This window comes from Scyliorhinus canicula, chromosome 6, assembly GCF_902713615.1.
Source record: "Scyliorhinus canicula chromosome 6, sScyCan1.1, whole genome shotgun sequence".
NCBI lineage: Eukaryota > Metazoa > Chordata > Chondrichthyes > Carcharhiniformes > Scyliorhinidae > Scyliorhinus > Scyliorhinus canicula.
Genome location: NC_052151.1, coordinates 67,243,234 through 67,262,377, shown reverse-complemented (window position 1 = coordinate 67,262,377; position 19,144 = coordinate 67,243,234). Strand labels below are relative to the sequence as shown.

Below are 19,144 nucleotides of genomic sequence, written 5' to 3'. Positions count from 1 at the left end.
TCGCCCCATTATGCCTGTGCTTGCTTATTGAAAGTGCTATCCAATTAGATGCACTCCTTGCTCTTTCTCTATTGTGCTGCAAATTTCTTTTTGAAATGTGTATCCAATTCACTTGGAAAGTTGAATCTTTTTCCAATCACATTTTCAGGTAGTGGATTCCAGAACATCATGACTAGTTGTGTAAAGAACATGTTTATATAGTTTGGCAGGCTCCGAGACTGCAGGGATAATTCAGATAGTGTTTGGGAGATTACTGTGGGTTTTGTTTTTGTTCTCAACTTTTCTTTTAAGTAGGAGATTTACCATGAATGCTGAGACTAATTGTAAAGCTCCAACTGCTCCTGGCTGACTGAGACTAGCTAACTCAACACCTACTGCTTGGGATCTTTGGCTCCTTTTTTTTTCTTATTTGTTTGTTCATTAAATAAACTTGCCCTGTAATCAGGACGCAGTTCAGTCCTTCATTTGAATTTCTCAGTTCAGTTTTCTGACTAATTGACATGCAAACCTAAGACATGTTATAAGTTGGACTTGTACTCCACAGAGAAGTGTTCACAAATAAATGATGCTGTGAAAAAGCTTCCCTTGTACAATACTTGCCACGTTGAAAAATAGACATCACACAGGACTGCAAATAAACATCACACAGGACAGAAAAAATCCAAACACACCGACATTCCCGTACCAGCCTCCCCGAGCAGGTGCCGGAATGTGGCGACTAGGGGCTTTTGACAGTAACTTCATTTGAAGCCTACTTGTGACAATAAGCGATTTTCAGTTCATTCATTTCATGGGAATGTTTCTGTTAAGTGGTGAGAAAATTTGTTGTTATTATCACGTTATAGATATATAATTTTGCAAAACATTCCTTCATCATTATCATATAGCTTAATCTAACTCTAGATTTTTCCTTTATTCCAGCATAATTCCACCCCCTTTCAAAATTTGCTAAGGTTTGAGACCTTTACCCAGAGAGTAGTGGGGGCATGGAATGCACTGCCTGTGGAAGCAGTTGAGTCGGAAACATTAGGGACCTTCAAGTGGCTATTGGATAGGTACATGGATTATGGTAGAATAATGGAGTGTGGATTAATTTGTTCTTGAGGGCAACACGGTAGCATTGTGGATAGCACAATTGCTTCACAGCTCCAGGGTCCCAGGTTCGATTCCGCCTTGGGTCACTGTCTGTGCGGAGTCTGCACATCCTCCCCGTGTGTGCATGGGTTTCCTCCGGGTGCTCAGGTTTCCTCCTACAGTCCAAAGATGTGCAGGTTAGGTGGATTGGCCATGATAGGTGGGGTTACTGGGTTATGGGGATACGGTGGAGGTGTTGACCTCGGGTAGGGTGCTCTTTCCAAGAGCCGGTGCTGACTAGATGGGCCGAGTGGCCTCCTTTTGCACTGTAAATTCTATGATAATCTATGATTAATCTAGGACAAAGGTTGGGCATAACATCGTGGGCCGAAGGGCCTGTTCTGTGCTGCATTTTTCTATGTTTTCTATTTATTTGGCTACCGCTGTTGCATCCCTCCTTGCCCTGTCCTGGAAGTGTCATGTATTACTAGGTTCTTTACCTCCCTCAAGCCAATGCAGTGCTCATTTTGTCTGTGATACCCATGATTTTACCCCCTCAACGCCATTGTGCCAAATAGCTGGAAACCCCCCCCCCCATCCCCACCCGCACCTTATTAGTGGACATTGCAGCTGGTGCGTGCTCTTCAAGTACTTCCTGCACCCTTCCTCAATAAATGCACACTGACCTTTGTGTCCATCCTATTTCTAATTTCTCTGTTCTTGAGTCCTTTTCCATATTGTTCCTGAATCCATGTCTGTCTTTCCCTCTATTCTGTTTAAATATTGCGTACAGTTTTCTGATCTTACCATTGACCATGAAGCATACCTTACTCAAATCCGAAATAACAGGTGACATTCTCTCATAACCTTGCCGTAGGTTCAATGGCAGGTAGGCTAGGCAGGGAAGAATTTAGCAGGAGTCCAAAAATAAGTTTTGCGAATTGTGAATTTCCCTTGATTCTCCCGCTGGTACCCATCCTGGCAGATTGGGACAGCTGCTGGAGACCTGCACAAAGCTGATTTGCATTCCGCTAATGGGATGAAGATGAAGTTCCAACTGGAATTCACCCCCTCCCTCGCCCCCCCACCCTGATTCTCCATGATGCCTGTGGGGAAACTTGTTGACGCATAAGATATTCGGAACAATGTGGTGTGCAGAAGTTGGGACTCAATTGAACAATGCCTGAGGCTGCCTCCAGATTTCAGGATGGAGGCCGCCAGCAATCCTGGAGCATCATATAAATTGATGGGAGGAGCACTTACAGGTGGACTTTCCAGATTCTGTCATGAGAAGGCCTATCTTCTATCCTCAATGTTCCTAGAGATCAATCTTTTTCAGGAAGTCCATCTCCAATATTTAGTTAGTGATCTTGGGCACCGTTTCAATATTGCACCCAGATATGATGGTAGGGCGCAGGCCATCATGCACACTTCACCATGGAATATGGCAGAAACCCCCAGGTACATAACTAATGAGATTGAGGCTGGAAGAAATGGCATAGTTTCCCACCAGCCTCTCCCATGTTCCCGCCTCTGCAATGAGACTCAGTCCCAGATGGGAGAATTCCATTCAACCATTCCATGAATGTGACCAAAGTGAAGTATTCCTTCTTCACCTTCTTGACCTGTGTACAACGTTTGACACACATAACTGCACAATCTTCCGTCAATTCTTATGCTTTGCTGAGGTGTAACTGCCATGGCCTGGTTCCACTCTTAACCTATCCAGTCTTATACATACAATTCTCTGCAAAGCTTTACTTTCAGTCCCAATTGCCATTACTTTTTAAGTCCTCCAAGGATATATCCTTGGCTCTATTTCTCAGCTGCAAGCAGTCCGTTCACAGAGTTGCTTACAGAAAAATGCAACAAAATCAACTAAATTGCTGGTTTGGGTTAATACTCTTCTTTGGCATTCAGTTTTGCCATAATCAAGCTTTCTTGTCCACCATCATTGACAACTGTTGGGAGGAGGGGAGAGGGAACAGCGGCCGAGGAGGAAATGGCCTTGAAAGACACCCAGAATTTTTGGAAACCAACAGCTTACTTCAGGTTTTTCTGCCTGACGTTTGTGTGCAGTGCGCAATCGGAAGCAAGACCTGTCTAATTCAAATCCGCTCTCTGCCTATCTGGTTTGTTGTGCATAGTTTTAAGTTTGCGTTCTTAACTTTAGGGTATGAAATTCACCTTTCTCCTTTACTTCCTATCCATATTGATGCCGTTTCAAACCGTGCTACTTCAGTAGGTGAAGAACATTATTCAAGATGTTGTATATACTACTACTCAGCTGTTTAATAAGAAGCATATGACAGCTTAGCAATAACTTGCTATATATCTTCCGTTTCTCCGTTTACTGTATCATACATGCTGTTCTGCCTCTCCAGTTAATGCAGCAAGGGACTTGAACTCTTATTTATTCCAAAGTACTGCACATTTGTATTCTGAACAAGTAGCACAGTGATCTGATTTTCTTATGCTAAATTTTGTTTCTCTGTTTCACTCTGTTAGCTTCTGAGGCACAAGTGAAAGTGGAGGACCAAAAAGGCCAGCTAAGCAGTCATTCAATTTCTACTACTGGGCAAAGTGTGAACTCTGGAACCAAACAAGGTGTGTGTTTTTAAACTGTGGCTGTTTTTCACTCCTTTTGTTTCATTTTGTAAGGGAATGTTCAAGACCAGACTTCAAAAAAGTCAAATTTTTGAAGCCTACTTTAAATGTAGATATTAAATTACTTTGAACTCTGTGTTTTTACACAAAGGGCAATCCACATATGGATCATTCTTCAGAAATTTGACTGTACTCGTCTGAATCCTGTGTCCTCTAGTCCTATTAGTCTAGTTTATTTTGATATGATTTTCCATATTTATTTTTTCCATATATTTGTCGCGTATATCTCTATAACACCACCTCTCTGGCTTCACCCTTGATTTGGTGCTGTGTATTGGTTATTCATATTGATTGTTGAGACTGTTACGACTATTTGTTTGGTGGTGCAGAACTTGAATATTGCTGAAAAAAGACATCTGTTGAAGCTTTTCATCTTGCACTCATCCAAACAATTAGTAAGGATACCAAATATAAAGGGAGCAACAATTTATGTTGGCAAGTGGACTCTGGTACAGATGTTGCCATGGACTGATGCATCAATTGACTGAGAGCTTTGACACCGAAGATCACCAACTCTACTCATGAAATTATTAAGTATAAATTGTGATTCCCTTTACATTTGGTATTCTTGCAAATTTACTGATGAGTGCAAGACAAAGCATAGACAACATGTCATTTTTCAACAATACTATCCAAACTCTTCAGCTCCATCCTTATTTATTTTTGCGCCATTCATGAAATACATATGCTGTTTATTTGCCCCTGTTTTATAGCTCCTGAATCACATATCTAATTTAAATGATTATTGATTGCTGTCTCAATGCCACTTATGAGTTTCCTGGTTCCTACGTGATTTTCTCCAGTACTACTTATTCTTTACTTTTGAAGTAATTAATTATTTACAAAAGTATAATTGTATTTTCATATTTACAGTTTTCACTTGCTTCTTTTATTTTATTTGTGAGCTCTCTCCTTTCCCAATAACCAGAAATATACCAAGAACATTAGCTTTCAGTGTTGACGCCGACCCAAGAATTCGTGGAGATCCATTAAAGCATACCGGCACACCTGGAACCATTCTGCTACTGTTGAGAGGCTAGCACCGGCACCACATGGAGCGCAATCAATAAGGGCGGCATGTTAGCACAGTGGTTAGCACAGTCGCATCACAGCTCCAGGGTGCCAGGTTCGATTCCCAGCTTGAGTCACTGTCTGTGCAAAGTCTGCCTATTCTCCCTGTGTCTGCGTGGGTTTCCTCCGGGTGCTCTGGTTTCCTCCAAAAATATGCAGGTCAGGTGGATTGCCCATGCTAAATTGCCCTTAGTATCCAAAAAGGTTAGGTGGGCTTACTGGGTTAAGGGGATAGCGTTGAGGTGTGGGCTTGGGTACGGTGCTCTTTCCAAGGGCCGGTGCAGACTCAATGGACCGAATAGCCTCTTTCTGTACTGTAAATTCTATGATTCCGATGAGAAATGGTGCCGGTTTCACGATTGTCACTCAGGAGGCTGACAAGCTTCAGCCGCATATATACACTTGAATCCCCACACACACCATCCCAGCCGACAAGATGGCAGTAAAACACGCGGCCCCATGTTTCGTGGACGCAGAGCTCGAGACCCTCTTGTATGCCGTGGGGGAAATGCAGATGACCCTGTCCCATGGCCCGGGTAGGAGGCTGCCAGGCGCTGCCATTTGCCATGACTGGACGCAGGTGACGGAGGCGGTCAGCGCCATGAGCAATACTCCAGACCGGCCAGCAGTGCTAAAAATCGCTACACGACCACCTCAGGGTGGCCAGGGTGAGTAGGCTGCACTGTTCCCAACGCTAGCCCCCGACCCGGAGGGTGGCCGAAATCCCACCCTGCACCACATGCCGTCATTATACCGGCCGCCACGGAGCCACCAGCTACCCACCCCCTGGGCTGCATGCATCAGACTGTCTAACAGCGTTTCTCCCCCCAACTAGGAGAAGGCCACTCTCAACGCTGGGAGCAAGAGAGGTCAGGACAGGGACCATTGGATCTGTGGCCCCCAAGCATGATAGTGCAGAGGGCCCTGGTCATGCAGTGGTCAGTGGCCCGGAGGAAAGGGAGGTCTCCGGGGTGGCCGCAAGTGAGGAAGCGAGACCCCGCTTAGTTGCGGATCGCCATGTCCTCCTCACAACACCCTCGCCCTACACCGCGCCCAACCCCACTCACATACTCCCCTCTCTCCCCACAGCCCACGGTCCAATCATGCGTCTTGTCTTGTGTCTTGCAGGAGCTGATGGAAAGGTCCATCTGCCTTCCCGTGCCCCCAGCCGGAACCCGGCCATAGGCGGAGCAGTGACGAGAGCAGCTTGGATGGCAGTTCTCCGCATGAGACTCAGGAGACCGCAGAGCTTGATTCGGAGGATGACACGGAATTCCCGTCACAGCTATCTCCAACACCCTCCCCATCCCAGACGCACTCACCTCGGTTGTGCACTTTAGTGAAGAGGCTCCTGGGACACTGAGAGGTCTATCCAGTACAGCAGGTGGAGGTTAGAACTCCCGAGGGGGTGAACACTTGTAGGTCAGACCAACCCAGGGATGAGTTGCCGTCCTGGTGGGTTTTAGGCTTCTGTAACGGACAGTCCCATCTACAGTGGAGATGCAGTCACTAAGAGCCAGGGACTACATGAGGGGTTGGCGGCGACCATCCCACTACCTGCGGGTGCAGTTGGAGGAGTCCAACCGCGTGCAGCAGCAGGAGGTGGTGCTGACCATGTGCGCCACCCAGGCCAACACAGTACGGGTGGCGTCCGAGGTGGAGACATTTGGGACGACGGTTTTGGCTGTGGATCAGCATGTCCAAGACCTGGGGCATTCTGTGTAGCCCTGGTTGGGGCCCAAGGCAGGGTTGCTGCCTCATAGGCAACCATGTGCCAGAGCCACCTGGAAATCGCAGCAGTGCCCCTAAGCGTAGCCCAGTCACAGCAGGCCATGGCTGGGGACGTCGGTGGCATTGTGAACCTGGAGGCGATCAGAGTGTCCCTTGCATATTGACCATGGTGCACACGTCATGCAGCTGCATGTCCAGCCTACCCTTCCACTCCACCACAAACCCGTCGGACGAGGCCTGGTGTTCCTCCTCCTTCTCCAGCCCGTCGCCCCTCTGTTGCTTATGTTGCGGAGGACGCAGCAAGCCGCCATGATGCGGGCGGCCCTCTCGACATCATACTGGAGGGCCAGTCCAGACGGGTCCAGGTACCTGAACCGAATCTTCAGGAGGCTGAAGCACCGCTCAATCACAGACCTGGTTGTTGTGTGGGCATCATTGTAGCGGGTATCCTTGTCGGTCTATGGTCTCCGGATCGCTGTCATCAGCTACGACAGCAGTGAATAACCCTATCACCCAGGAGCCAACCCCCCAGTCGGCGGAGGGGGGGTGGTCTCTCGAACATGACAGGAATCACCAAGTGTGCCAGGATGAAGACGTGTGGTACACACTGCGCGGGTATCGGGCCCAGATGTGTATGATGCACATATCAGCTCGAAGTTCATCGAGTGGAACCTCTTTTGGTTTGTGTAGAGCAGCCTGTCATCTACAGATGCTCATAGGGTGACATGCATCCCATCGATCACCCCCTGGACCCGGGGCATGTTGGCGATGGCGGCAAACCCTGCTTGCCCGGGCATCCTGGTCCACATTGAAATTGATGTATTGAGCTACCTGGGTATATAGGGCCGCTGTGACGGCGCGGATGCATCTGTGCACCAAGGTCTGTGGGATCCCAGACAGATCCCCACTCAGCATGTGGAAGAACCCCATGTCGTAAAGGTTGAGGGCGACCATCACCTTGACAGCTCTGGCAGATATGTCGCACTGTCTCTCTGCTGAGCCGGCGTCTTCAACGGCATGACCGGTCCTGCAGGTTCTTGAATGACAGGCGCTGCCAGTATACATGCAGTGCCTCCATAGTACCCCTTTCTCCGAGGCCTGTGGGCGAACGGCTCTCCATCCTTGGCGGCTGTCACCTGTTCCTCTGAGGCACGCTCCACTGCTGAAGGCTCTGTTGTTGCAGCTTCCTCTTCCTCCTTGAGCAGCCCCAGCTCGTACAGCCGCAGTGCCAGGATAAGGGGCACTAATAGAATCCAAATGTTCTTAGAAATGTAGAGGAATCAATTAGGAGGAATGATAAATTTTAGGGTAATCAACTCTAGCAATGTGCCTTCTATATCCAGTGATCAGTGAAAGTGTAATAACAGTTGACGCAATTCAACGGGAGTCCCGTTTCGGGCGCATTTACTGGGGTGCTTCTCGGCGCCTACAGCACCAAGAACGACCCCACTATCAAACGCGACTCGTTCCAACCTCATAAGGGCAGGGCATCCTTGGACCCAGTCCCCAGCACAGGCAAGCTGCCACATGGGCAACCTGGCACCGCCCCTGCAAGCCTAGCAGTGCCAAAGTGGTGGTGGCAGTGCCAAGATGCCCAGGTGGCAGTGGGGGTACCACCCTGCCCAGGGTTCGACCACCCGAGGGTCTTCAATAGCCTGGGAAATCCCATAGTGGCGTTATGCCTGGCCCACGTTTGTGTGGACTAGTGCTAAACGGTGCCACAGTGAGCTCTCCCAGGGCCGGGCGTCCAATTCTGGGCCTTGGGAGACTCCAATGCAAACATATTTAAGTGAGGCTAACTGCTCACTGAAATATGCAACTCTGGATCCCACCCAGTGAGGCGTCCAGGCTCTCACGAGATTTAATGGCCTCCTTGTGTCCTGAGTCGGGCGCACTGAGGCCATACTATCGCGGCCATTGTACCAAAAGAAAATTTGAAAAAATATATTTACACTGGTTAGAATCTGGCATGCTCAACAAGGAATTTAAATTATTTTAAAAGGAGTTGGATACTTGGTCATAAAATACAAATATTAAACTGGCGCGGAGAGGGAAGGATTGGGTCAAGCACAGATTTGATGAGCTGAATGACCTAGTTATCTAATTTTATGTACAATAAATACCAACGAAAGAGTTAACGTTGTGATCTGACATGTATAATTCCTTAAAAAAAATAAACGTTTTTCAATAAAGCGAATATATTTTCACTGAACTTGGGCTTACATCTGAAATAAAGATGTTACTTGGTTTACAGACCTTCCTGTGCTCCGTGTTGATGACAAGCAAAGACTCGCTAAGGAACGCAGGGAGGTACGACAAAAGCAGCAAGGTAAGAAAATACGTGCACTTGATTGTTTAACCTTAGGAAAAATAGTTCTCACAAGGGATATTGGGAATGAAAGAAAAATCATATACGGGATGCGGGTGCCGCCTGTGAGGCCAGCATTTATTGCCTATCCCTAGTTACCCTTCAGAAGGTGGTGGTGAGTTGCCTTCTTGAACCGCTGCAGTCCCTGAGGTGTAGGTACACCCACAATGTTGTCAGGTAAGGAGTTCCAGCATTTTGCCCCAGCGACGATGAAGGAACGGTGATTATATTTCCACACCTGGGTTCTGAGTGACTTGGAGGGGAACTTACAGGTGTTGGGGTTCCCAGGTATCTGCTGCTCTTGTCCTTCTAAATGGTAATGGTCGTGGGTTTGTCTAAGGTATTGTCTAAGGACCCATGGTGAGTTATTACAGTGCATCTTGTAGATGGTGTACACGGCTGTCGCTGTTCATCATTGGTAGAGGAATCGAATATTTGTGGAAGGGATAGCAATCAATCGGGCTGCTTTGTCCTGGATGGTGTTGAGCTTCTTGAGTGCTCTTGGAGCTGCACTCATCCAGGCAAGTGGAGAATATACCATTACATTCAGATTTGTGCCTTGTATTTGGTGGACAAGCTTTGGGGGGTGGGGTCAGGAGGCAAGTTACTCGCTATAGGATTCCTAGCCTTTGATCTGACATGGTAGGCCACAGTACTGACCTGACTAGTCGAGTTCAGTTTCTGATCAATAGTAATTCCCAAGATTGTGATTAGATGGTTAGATCCTCTATTGTAGGAGATGGTCATTGCCTGGCACTTGTGTGGCACGAATATAACTTGCCACTTGTCAGCCCAAGCCTGGATATTGTCCAGATCTTTCTGCATTTGGACATGGACTACTTCATTATCTGAGGAGTTGCGAATGGTTCTGGAAATTGTGCAGTCATCCGCAAACATCCTCACTTCTGACCTTATGATGGAAGGGAGTTTTTGATGAAGCTTTGAAGCAGTTGAACATGGTTGGGCCTAAGACACTATCCTGTGGAACTCTGCAGTGATGTCCTGGAGCTGAGATAATTGACCTCCAACCACCACAGCCATCTTCCTTTGTGCCAGGTATGACTCCAACCAGTGGTGCGTTTTCCCCCTGATTCTGATTGACTCCAGTTTAGCTAAGGCTCCTGAACGGGCTGGTTTAGCACAGTAGGCTGAACAGCTGGCTTGTAAAGCAGAACAAGGCCAGTAGCTCGAGTTCCATTCGTGTACCAGCCTCCCTGAACAGGCACTGGAATGTGGCGACTAGTGGCTTTTCACAGTAACTTCATTTGAAGTCTACTTGTGACAATAAGCAATTTTCATTTTCATGCAACACTTGGTCAAATGCTGCCTTGATGTCAAGGGCAGTCACTCTCACCTCATATGGATTACCATAAGTGTTTACTAACGCTGTGTTAGCAATATTAGACCAATGTTTGTGACAACCTGTGAATGAACAGCACCTGTCATTAGTTGGACTAATTACCATTGCTTGTTTTGTGAACAGGAGATGTAATAGCATCTTCTCAACCATTCACATAATCAGATTGAAGTATAACCTTTCTTGGTTTAAATGCTAGAATTTTTCATTTAACATCTCATTGGATACAGAAAGCAAAATAGAGAGTGGAAAAAATATTGAATTAAGAGAGAGGTAGACAAAGATGGTGTTTGAAAATGGCAATTGTAAAAAACTTAGAATCATTAAAGCTAAAGGAATGCAATTCCATACGTATGAAAGTTAATTCATAGTGCCAGAGAGGTTCTTTGGCAGTAACTAAAGTTTGACACACCATTTTTTTACCGTAAGAAGTCTTAGAACACCAGGTTAAAGTCCAACAGGTGTGTTTCAAATCACTAGCTTTCGGAGCACTGCTCCTTCCTCAGGTGAATCCAAGAAGGAACAGTGCTCCAAAGTGATTTGAAACAAACTTGTTGGACTTTAACCTGGTGTTGTAAGACTTCTTACGGTGCTCACCCAATCCAACGCCGGCATCTCCACATCATGGCTGCCATTTTTTAAAAACCGTGCTTGATTTTAAAATGATCAAACTTTGTGGAAAGTTTAGACCAAATCTACCGTGCAAATACAAGGAATTCATACAGTTCTCTGCATTTCAATGGAGAGCTAGCTGGCCTGATGCCTTTTCACATATTATTGAGGTACGGTACATCTCAAACAGTAACTTCTGAACTTTGGTATTTAAGTGCACGTTCCAATATTAGCATAAATAATGTTGCGTCTTCTTCTTGGAGATCTCTCGTTTACGAGTATGATAGTCTACCTGAACAATTTCTTGTTACTGGTCGTGGGTTCTTGCTTGACTGATGAGCCTGATCTTAGAGCTGCTTCTTCAGTCACACAGTTGGCAAGTGTTTACGGGAAGAGGGATTAGGATTAGGGATTAGCCCTTGGACTCTTTCGCTGGTAATCCCTTCTCGGGCTCCCCTCCTGGGCCTCCTCTTGCCACCTGGTGTCTTTGAAGAATTATGCCCCTTCAATCAGGAGGTTCCCCGAAGCAAGGGTCTCCTCGGCATTGACAGTTGCATTTCCTGAGGTAAGCCTTCAGGGTGTCTTTGAACTGCTTTCTTTGTCCTCCTCTTGTTTGGGAGCCTTCCTTGAGCTGGGCAAAGACGATTTGTTTTGTAAGTTGGGACATTGACATCCTAAACTCATGGCTGGCCCAGCAGAATTGGTTTTGGATGATAATGGCCTTCATCTGCTGCTATTAGCTCCTTTAAGGGCACTGATGTTCGTACGCCTGTTCTTACAGTTGATGCAGAGAATCTGTCACTGACGGTGTTGGTAACAATCCAGGGCCTTGCAGTGATCTGTACATACTCCCAAGTTTCTGAGCTGTATAGAAGTGTTGGGAGGGGTAGGGAATCAAATCTAATATATGGGTAGACAGGAGGTAGGGCGGGTGGAAGTTGGGTATTTTCTGTCAGGTTGTTGTGCGTGTCAGACCGCTCGGTTGTTTTGAGTGTTAATCTGTTAAAATTATAAATGCTTCAATAAAATGTTTTCTTAAAAAAAAAATAATAATTGTTGGGAGGACGCTCTCCTCGCAAGGATCTTGGTGTCAGCATGGACGTCACGGTTGTCAAAGGCTCATCCTTCGGTGTCCGAAGGAGGTGCTCACAGATTGGATACTTGTTTGGTTCACCTCATCGGTGTCAGCCTGGGAGAAGGGGTGGCTCCCCAGGTCTCGGAAATGTTCCACGTTAGTAGCGTTTCTCTGTTGATTTTGATGGAGGAAGAGAGAGGATCTTGCCCAAGTGCAGGTTGGTAATGGACATGCCTTGTTGAGGCTGAGACCAATTCTTTGAAGGTATCAAGCATGGTTTGGAGATTCTCTTCTGAGAGAATGGAGATGGCGATGTCACTTGCATACTGAAGTTTCACGAGCAATGTCAGTGTTGTTTTCTTTGTGGATTTCAATCATTAAGGTTGAAAAGTTTCCATCCGTTCTATAGACGATGCCCACTCCATTGGGAAGCTTGCTCTTGACAAGGTGAAGGTTGATGATTAATATGGAGAAAAGGGTGGGGGCGATGACGCATCCGTGCCTGACTCCACTTTTGACCTTGAATGTCTCATTTCCATCGGTGAGGACTGTCGCCAACATCTTGTCATGGAGTGGGAGGATGTTGATGAATTTCTCTGGACAGCCAGCCTTTGACAGGGTCTTCCATCGCACTTGCCGATTGACCGAGTCATAAGCCCTTGGACAGATCTATGAAGGCCATGTAGAGGGGCAGCACGGTAGCACAAGTGGCTAGCACTGTGGCTTCACAGCGCCAGGGTCCCAGGTTTGATTTCCCGCTGGGTCACTGTCTCTGCAGAGTCTGCATGTTCTCCCCGTGTCTGCGTGGGTTTTTTCCGGGTGCTCCGATTTCCTCCCACAGTCCAAAGACGTGCAGGTTAGCTGGATTGGCCATGATAAATTGTCCTTAGTGACCAAAAAGATTAAGAGGTGTAATTGGGTTGCGTGGATAGGGTGGAAGTGAGGGCTTAAGTGGGTCGGTGCAGACTCGATGAGCCGAATGGCCTCCTTCTGCACTGTATGTTCTATAACTCTGACCCTATGAAAGAGTGGTTGATGTTGCTTCTGGCATTTCTCTTGGAAGTTGCCGAGCGGTGGAAATCATGTCCGCTGTTCACAGTTTGGCCGGAAGCGATGCTAGCTTTCCGGAAGGAGTTCATCAGAGACTGGGAGAAGGTCATTGGCGATGATCTTCACGGTGATGGAGAGCAGGGAGATTCCTCGGTGGTTCTCACAGTCCGCTTTATCTCCTTTCTTGGAAATGATGACGATAGTGGCATCCTTGAAGTCGGCAGGAATTTGTTCTCTGTCCCAGATTTTAAGCTTGAGGATGGCAGGAATTTCTTCTCTGACCCAGATTTTCAGCAACAGCTGATGGAGGTGATAGGTGATGTTTTCTCCAAATTCGAAAATCTCAGATGGTATCTCATCTACTCCTGTGGCTTTTCAATTCTTCATGTGGCTAATGGCAGCTTTGTCTTTGTCTACGCTTGGTGGGAGTCCAAGATCATCTTTGCTGGGGAGTTGGGGTATTTCCTCAAATGGCCTCATCTATGGTTTTATCACAGTTTAGAAGTTCTTTGAAGTGTTCTCTCCATTGTAGGCCAATATTTTCTCTGTCCCTTGAGGGTTTCATCCTTACTCCGCATCGGTTTGAGGCCGAAGGAATTGGGTCCATATATTGCCTTTTTGGCATTGAAGAAGCTTGTCAGCGAGGAGTTGCAGTTTCTTATCTTTCTTGGTCCACCGCTGGTTCCTGATTTCCCTAGTTCTTCTTTGCACCTCCACTGTGGCTAATTTATGAGCTCTCCTCTTTGCCTTGCTGGTTATGTAATTTGAGAGTTTTTCTCTTGTCAATGAGGTAATGGATGATGTGGTCGTTCTCGTCGAACCAGTCTTGGCGTTTCCTGGTATTGCAGCCAATTGTTTCTTCATAGATTGAGATGATGGCTGTTGTTACGACACCCTGGGCTGGTGCGTGGTCAATTCTAGGCCCACTTGACCTGGAGTCGCAACACAGTTGAAATTAACTCTTAATTTAAAAAATACCTGAAGTCTTTGGCCTTTGGCTGTCTAATAACTACAGTCACCAGGTTTGTAAATTTAGACAATTATTTTTTATTAATAACAACAACTATAATTAAGGAACAAATAAATCTGGTTAACTACTATGTAATTTCTAAACCCCCCCCCCTTCAGCTCGCTCCACCCTTTATACACACACAAGACATACAGGGGAAGAGAGGTGTAAAAAAATCATACTAAAAGTAAAAGGAATAAAAGTCTCTGTTTCAGATGAACACCTTCCAGATGGATTTTTCTTCAGTTTTGGCCTTCAGTTGGATGATGTCTTTGCTTTTAGTCTGGAATGCTTTTCACTGTAAATTCATCAGGGTCGCGAGACATCTCTGCAGACCCAGATGCGGCAGGCAGGAAACATTTGGGAACGATGGAGAGGGAGCTTTCTCCCCGGGTTCTCTGAAAACATCCCACCTGGCAGGACCCAATCACTCCCCATCTGTTGCCGGACAGAATATGGCCCATGACCAATTCTTTGGCTACCAGCCAACCAATCGAGCAGGATCTCTCCAATCTCTCGGGCACGATAAAGTCTGAGTTTTTCTGCTCAAAATCTATATATCTTCACAGCACAGTGTACTATTTTGCAACTTTTGAGTTCCTCTGTTTGACTTAAGGTATACGTCCATTAAAGATCTATGGATCAAAAACTATCTTCAGCTCTTTCCAGTTTATCGCCACTCCATTAGAATGGACACTTTGGAGATTTTGGAGAAGACATTGTTGGAAGTTCACTAGCGTGCTTGGCTCTTGAAGCCGCTCAACATTGATCGTTTTTCTGAGCTGTTCCTTCATTGTTCCCTGCTCATTGTGGCGTTTGATCAGGGGCAGCACAGTGGCGCAGTGGGTTAGCCCTGCAACCTTGCGGCGCCGAGGTCCCAGGTTCGATCCTGGCTCTGGGTCACTGTCCGTGTGGAGTTTGCACATTCTCCCCATGTTTGCGTGGGTTTCACCCCCACAACCCAAAGATGTGCAGGTTAGGTGGATTAGCCATGCTAAATTGCCCCTTAATTGGAAAAAATGAATTGGGTACTGTAAATTTATTTTTTTAAATGGTGGAGTTTCATTGATATAGAGAGGTGGATGTCTCCAGCCGTCATCTGCTTTGGTGATGAGGGCATCCTTTTGTTCTCTGAATTGGTTGACTAAGTCAATCATGTGCCTGTGCTTTTATTATGGTGTCTTCAGTGTGTTTGTGATGACAAGCTGGGGCTCTGCCCAGTTTGCAAGCAGGAGAACCCTGTTGGAGTTGCAATTCCTAACTCCTTTCTTTGCGATGGTTCCTTTCCAGATTTGGGAGTCCCCAAACCTTGGCGCTGAAGTCCCCAAGGAGGTTGATCTTACCTTCCTTAGGAATGTTGGCGAGTATGGCGTCCAGGGTGGAGTAGAAGCCTTTTTTGGCATATCATTGTCAACCATGGTTGTGGCCTAGGCACTCACGACTGTTGTCTGCTGGTTCTTGGCAAATTGGATCATGAGGATCATGAGGCACTGACTGGGAGCTCCGAGAGTCGGTTGACGTTCTTGATGGCAAAACCCAATTCCATGCATCCTGGGATGATCCTTGGGTTTTTCATTCGAGAAGAATGTGTAACCACATAATTTTCCCTCTGCTGCCCTTTGCCTGCTCTCTCTCAGCTTTCTTGCAGGGCATTGACGTCAATGTTGGTGTTCACAGGCAACAAGGGCAGTTCTCTGTTCAGGTTGATGGTTTTGCTCATTATCCATGAGGGTTCATACATTCCAGGTTCTGAAATTCAGTTTTACTTTGATCTTCTGACCACAGGTAGATGAGCTTGGTGGAAATGGTTTTCCAGCCAGGTTGAGGACAGAACAGACTAGGGCACCTTTTCTAGCCCGTTTCCCAGTTGGGGTGAGCAGAGTCGATTCTGAAGAGTGCTGCTCATTTGGCAAGAAAACTGCCGAAACGCGCTCCTGTTCATATTCCCAGAGCGAGATGACTGAATAAAACTCCACTGCCTACATGCCGCTCTGACTTTCAGATCTCACAGTCATGTTCCCGTCACCTCTTGCCGAAGGGCTTGTTTGTGTGGAGGGTGTGCTGGTTTCCTCTAGTTAGACACCTGTGGCAGCATTCTCTGAGCCCTGGGCCAGGCTGGAGAATCCCCGCGACCGGGCGATGCTGCCCCGACGCCGGCATGCGCTTCTCCACAGAGTGGAGAATTGGCAGCATTGGCGCTGGCGTGGTTGGCACGGCGGCGGTCGCAGGCCGCTCTATGCGGCCAGCCCGCCAATTCTCAGGCCGGAATGGGACGAGCAGCTATCGTGCAAATGCTGAGTCCCGCCGGCATCGTCCACACCTGCTCTCAGCCGACAGGAACTCAGCGTGAAAGAGTCGGGTGGTGGTGGTTTGGGGTGGGGGGGGCTGGAGTGGGGGGGGCTCCGATGCGGCCTGGCCCGCGATCAGTGCCCACCGATCGGCGGACCAGCCTCTCTGGCTGGGGTCTCATTTCCTACGCGCTGGCCCCTGTAGTCCTGTGTCATGTTGCGTCGGGGCCGGTGCATTGAAGGAAGCCACTGTGCATGCGCGGAGTGGCGTGAACCGCTCCAGCGCTGTGCTGGCCTCCTGGCCTCATCATTAGTATTCGTGGATACCATTTAATGACTGGAGACTCTACCAGGCAAAAATCCATTATTGACATTTCAAATTAATGCACTATTGACCATAAGACATAGGGGCAGAATTAGGCCTCTCGGCCCATCGAGTCTGCTCCGCCATTCAATCATGGCTGATAATGACCGTACAATTGAAAATTTATAACTTTGAAATTTTATACTTTTAATGTTGCAAGAAATTTGCAATTTAACCTCTGTGATTTGAATTTTGTTTGGCTTCAAAACAGTTGGCGCACTTAAATTACAATTTTATTTTATTGTTTAGCTGCAAGGGAACAACTATTGCTTGAAAAAGAGGAAAAAGCAAGACAACATTATGAAAAACAACTTGAAGAACGCAAGAAGAAAATTGAAGAACAGAGATTAAAAGAGGACAGACGGCGTACAGCTGTAGAAGAAAAACGGAATCAAAGACTTCAAGAAGAAAAAGTATGTTTTTGTGCAAAACTAAAATAAATTTGGAGGAACCGAGCATTGTGCATCCTCTTCCCTTTCTTTCCTCATATTTTTGCTTCTATCTCAGTCCATTTAATTTTTAAAACCCAAGCTGACTTTTTTGCAATGTGTGTATTCTGATCTTACAAAATCTACACAAAATTGATGCACTTTCCTGATGGGCCTTGGCCAATGGTAATGATCAATCGCATGAACCAAGTGCAGGATATTATTTGACTGAGATGCCAAAGTGGGTAACATAAGCAGGAGAAGGGAAAGCAAATTAGAATCATTGGCTAAATTAGTTTCAGAATTATAAATCTGCTTGTAAATGGTTTACTATGTAGATCCATTGCATTTGTGTGTTTCATTGACTCTTGACAAAATACAAAAATTGCTTTGTACTGGAAGCCTGTCTAATAAATTTGTTATTGTGTTGAGCAATATATTTGGTGGCGCACTTTAGATAAGTACTTTTAAGTTAATGCAAGTTTTTCTTCTTGAAGGAACGGCATGAAGCAGTTGTACGACGCACAATTGAGAGAAGTCAGAGAATAAAGCAGAAGTCAAATAGATGGTCGTGGGGTGGAGCCCTCCAAAGCAATACAACCATCAACAGAGATGGTACATATTATAGAACATATGGTAAAAAAAGAATGTAATTGCAGTTGAGAACCAGATCTAATTAAAAGTATAGAATGTCTTGACTATCATAATCCAGTTTCCTGAAGCAAACTGAGTGGAAAATGTTCCACTGTGAAAATAGCATCTAGCTTTTCTGCATATGTTCTTAAAAAAAACTTACTATAAAGCAATTTTTTTGAAATGTTGGGACAAAAATATATAAATTTGTGTGTACTTAATAACAATAGAAGCAATGGCTTGTTGATGGTGAGGTTTTGTAATTCACTTAAGTTGTTGCTTTGGGTAACATGGAGCCCAGAAAAACTAATCAGTGCCTTTCTGAGAAGGGTTTCTGTTTTACAGTAGTTGAGAATCTTGGGTATTCAAATTTTAATGTTGATGCTTAATGGTGTTGGAGTGCAAAGACTACAAACCTGTTTTTAAGGAGATTCATTTTCATTTATGTTAAATATCATTCGCCTGCATCTTAAAAGATTCTTCAACTTTTGGTCATTTCTCGGGTATTATTTTACTTTAGACTGATTCTGGCATGTCTTTTGGTTTCTTTACTGGAAGTTCTTCATTGTTTTTCATCTGTTCCTTTCTTGTCTGGGTACTTTTGTTGAATCTTCATTCTCCTATCTCGATTTAGCAGGCCTTGAGTACCACTTAAGCAATAAGGGTTGTGCTTTTAAGGGTGATACAGAAATAATATGATATTCCTCTTTACATATCATACACAACTTGTAATAAAGCTTGCATCCCCTTCTAAATAATCAAACCATTATCATTTTTTACACATTTTCCAGCATTTAATATCTAGCTGCTTTATATAGTTTCATTAATCTCCTCTCTTGCTATTGATAAATTAGTTTACAGAGTTGGGCAGTGTTTTCTGACATTCAAAAACTAAAAATGTATAATTTAGTTCCCTGCATGTAATTTAAATTGCAATATAGGAAATGGAAGTACAGGAAAATGGAAGTAGAAATAAAAGAATGAGCAGATTTGAGCTGAGGAGCCGAGAATACTAAATGTCCCTTTAATGAAATAAAATCTGAAACATCCACCCTCTACATGTATGGATCATACACATTTTATCCTATTTTACAGAATTGAAAGGTAACTTGCTGATCTCCAAAGAGTATCTTTAAAAGAGATCATTCAACTTGCCAAGGTTGTTAATCTTATTATAGCTGATCTCTTATCTTAACTCCATTTTACACAGCTTGGTTCCACATAGCTAAACAACCTTTGCCTAATAAAACTATCAATCTGAATTTTGAAAATTTCAATTAACCTATCATTAAAGGTGTTTTGGAGGAAGCAAGTTCCAGATTTTGACTACCACTTATATGGAGAAGTGCTTCCTGACATCAACCTTGATTGTCCTAGCTCTAATTTTAATATTGTGTTCCTTTGCCCTGGATTCCCC

General features: G+C 45.5%; 1 protein-coding gene across 8 annotated transcripts in view; it reads left to right on the top strand.

Annotated features, from left to right (window-relative positions):
- The window catches only part of LOC119967210 (ensconsin-like), a 245,898-nt gene that overhangs the window by 149,016 nt on the left and 77,738 nt on the right, over nt 1-19,144 (top strand). For all 8 annotated transcript variants that reach the window (XM_038799434.1, XM_038799435.1, XM_038799433.1 and 5 more), the window contains 4 exons: nt 3,583-3,681; nt 8,798-8,872; nt 16,916-17,079; nt 17,592-17,709. In XM_038799434.1, coding sequence (XP_038655362.1) covers nt 3,583-3,681; nt 8,798-8,872; nt 16,916-17,079; nt 17,592-17,709 — 456 coding nt within the window. The remainder of the gene's footprint in view (nt 1-3,582; nt 3,682-8,797; nt 8,873-16,915; nt 17,080-17,591; nt 17,710-19,144) is intronic.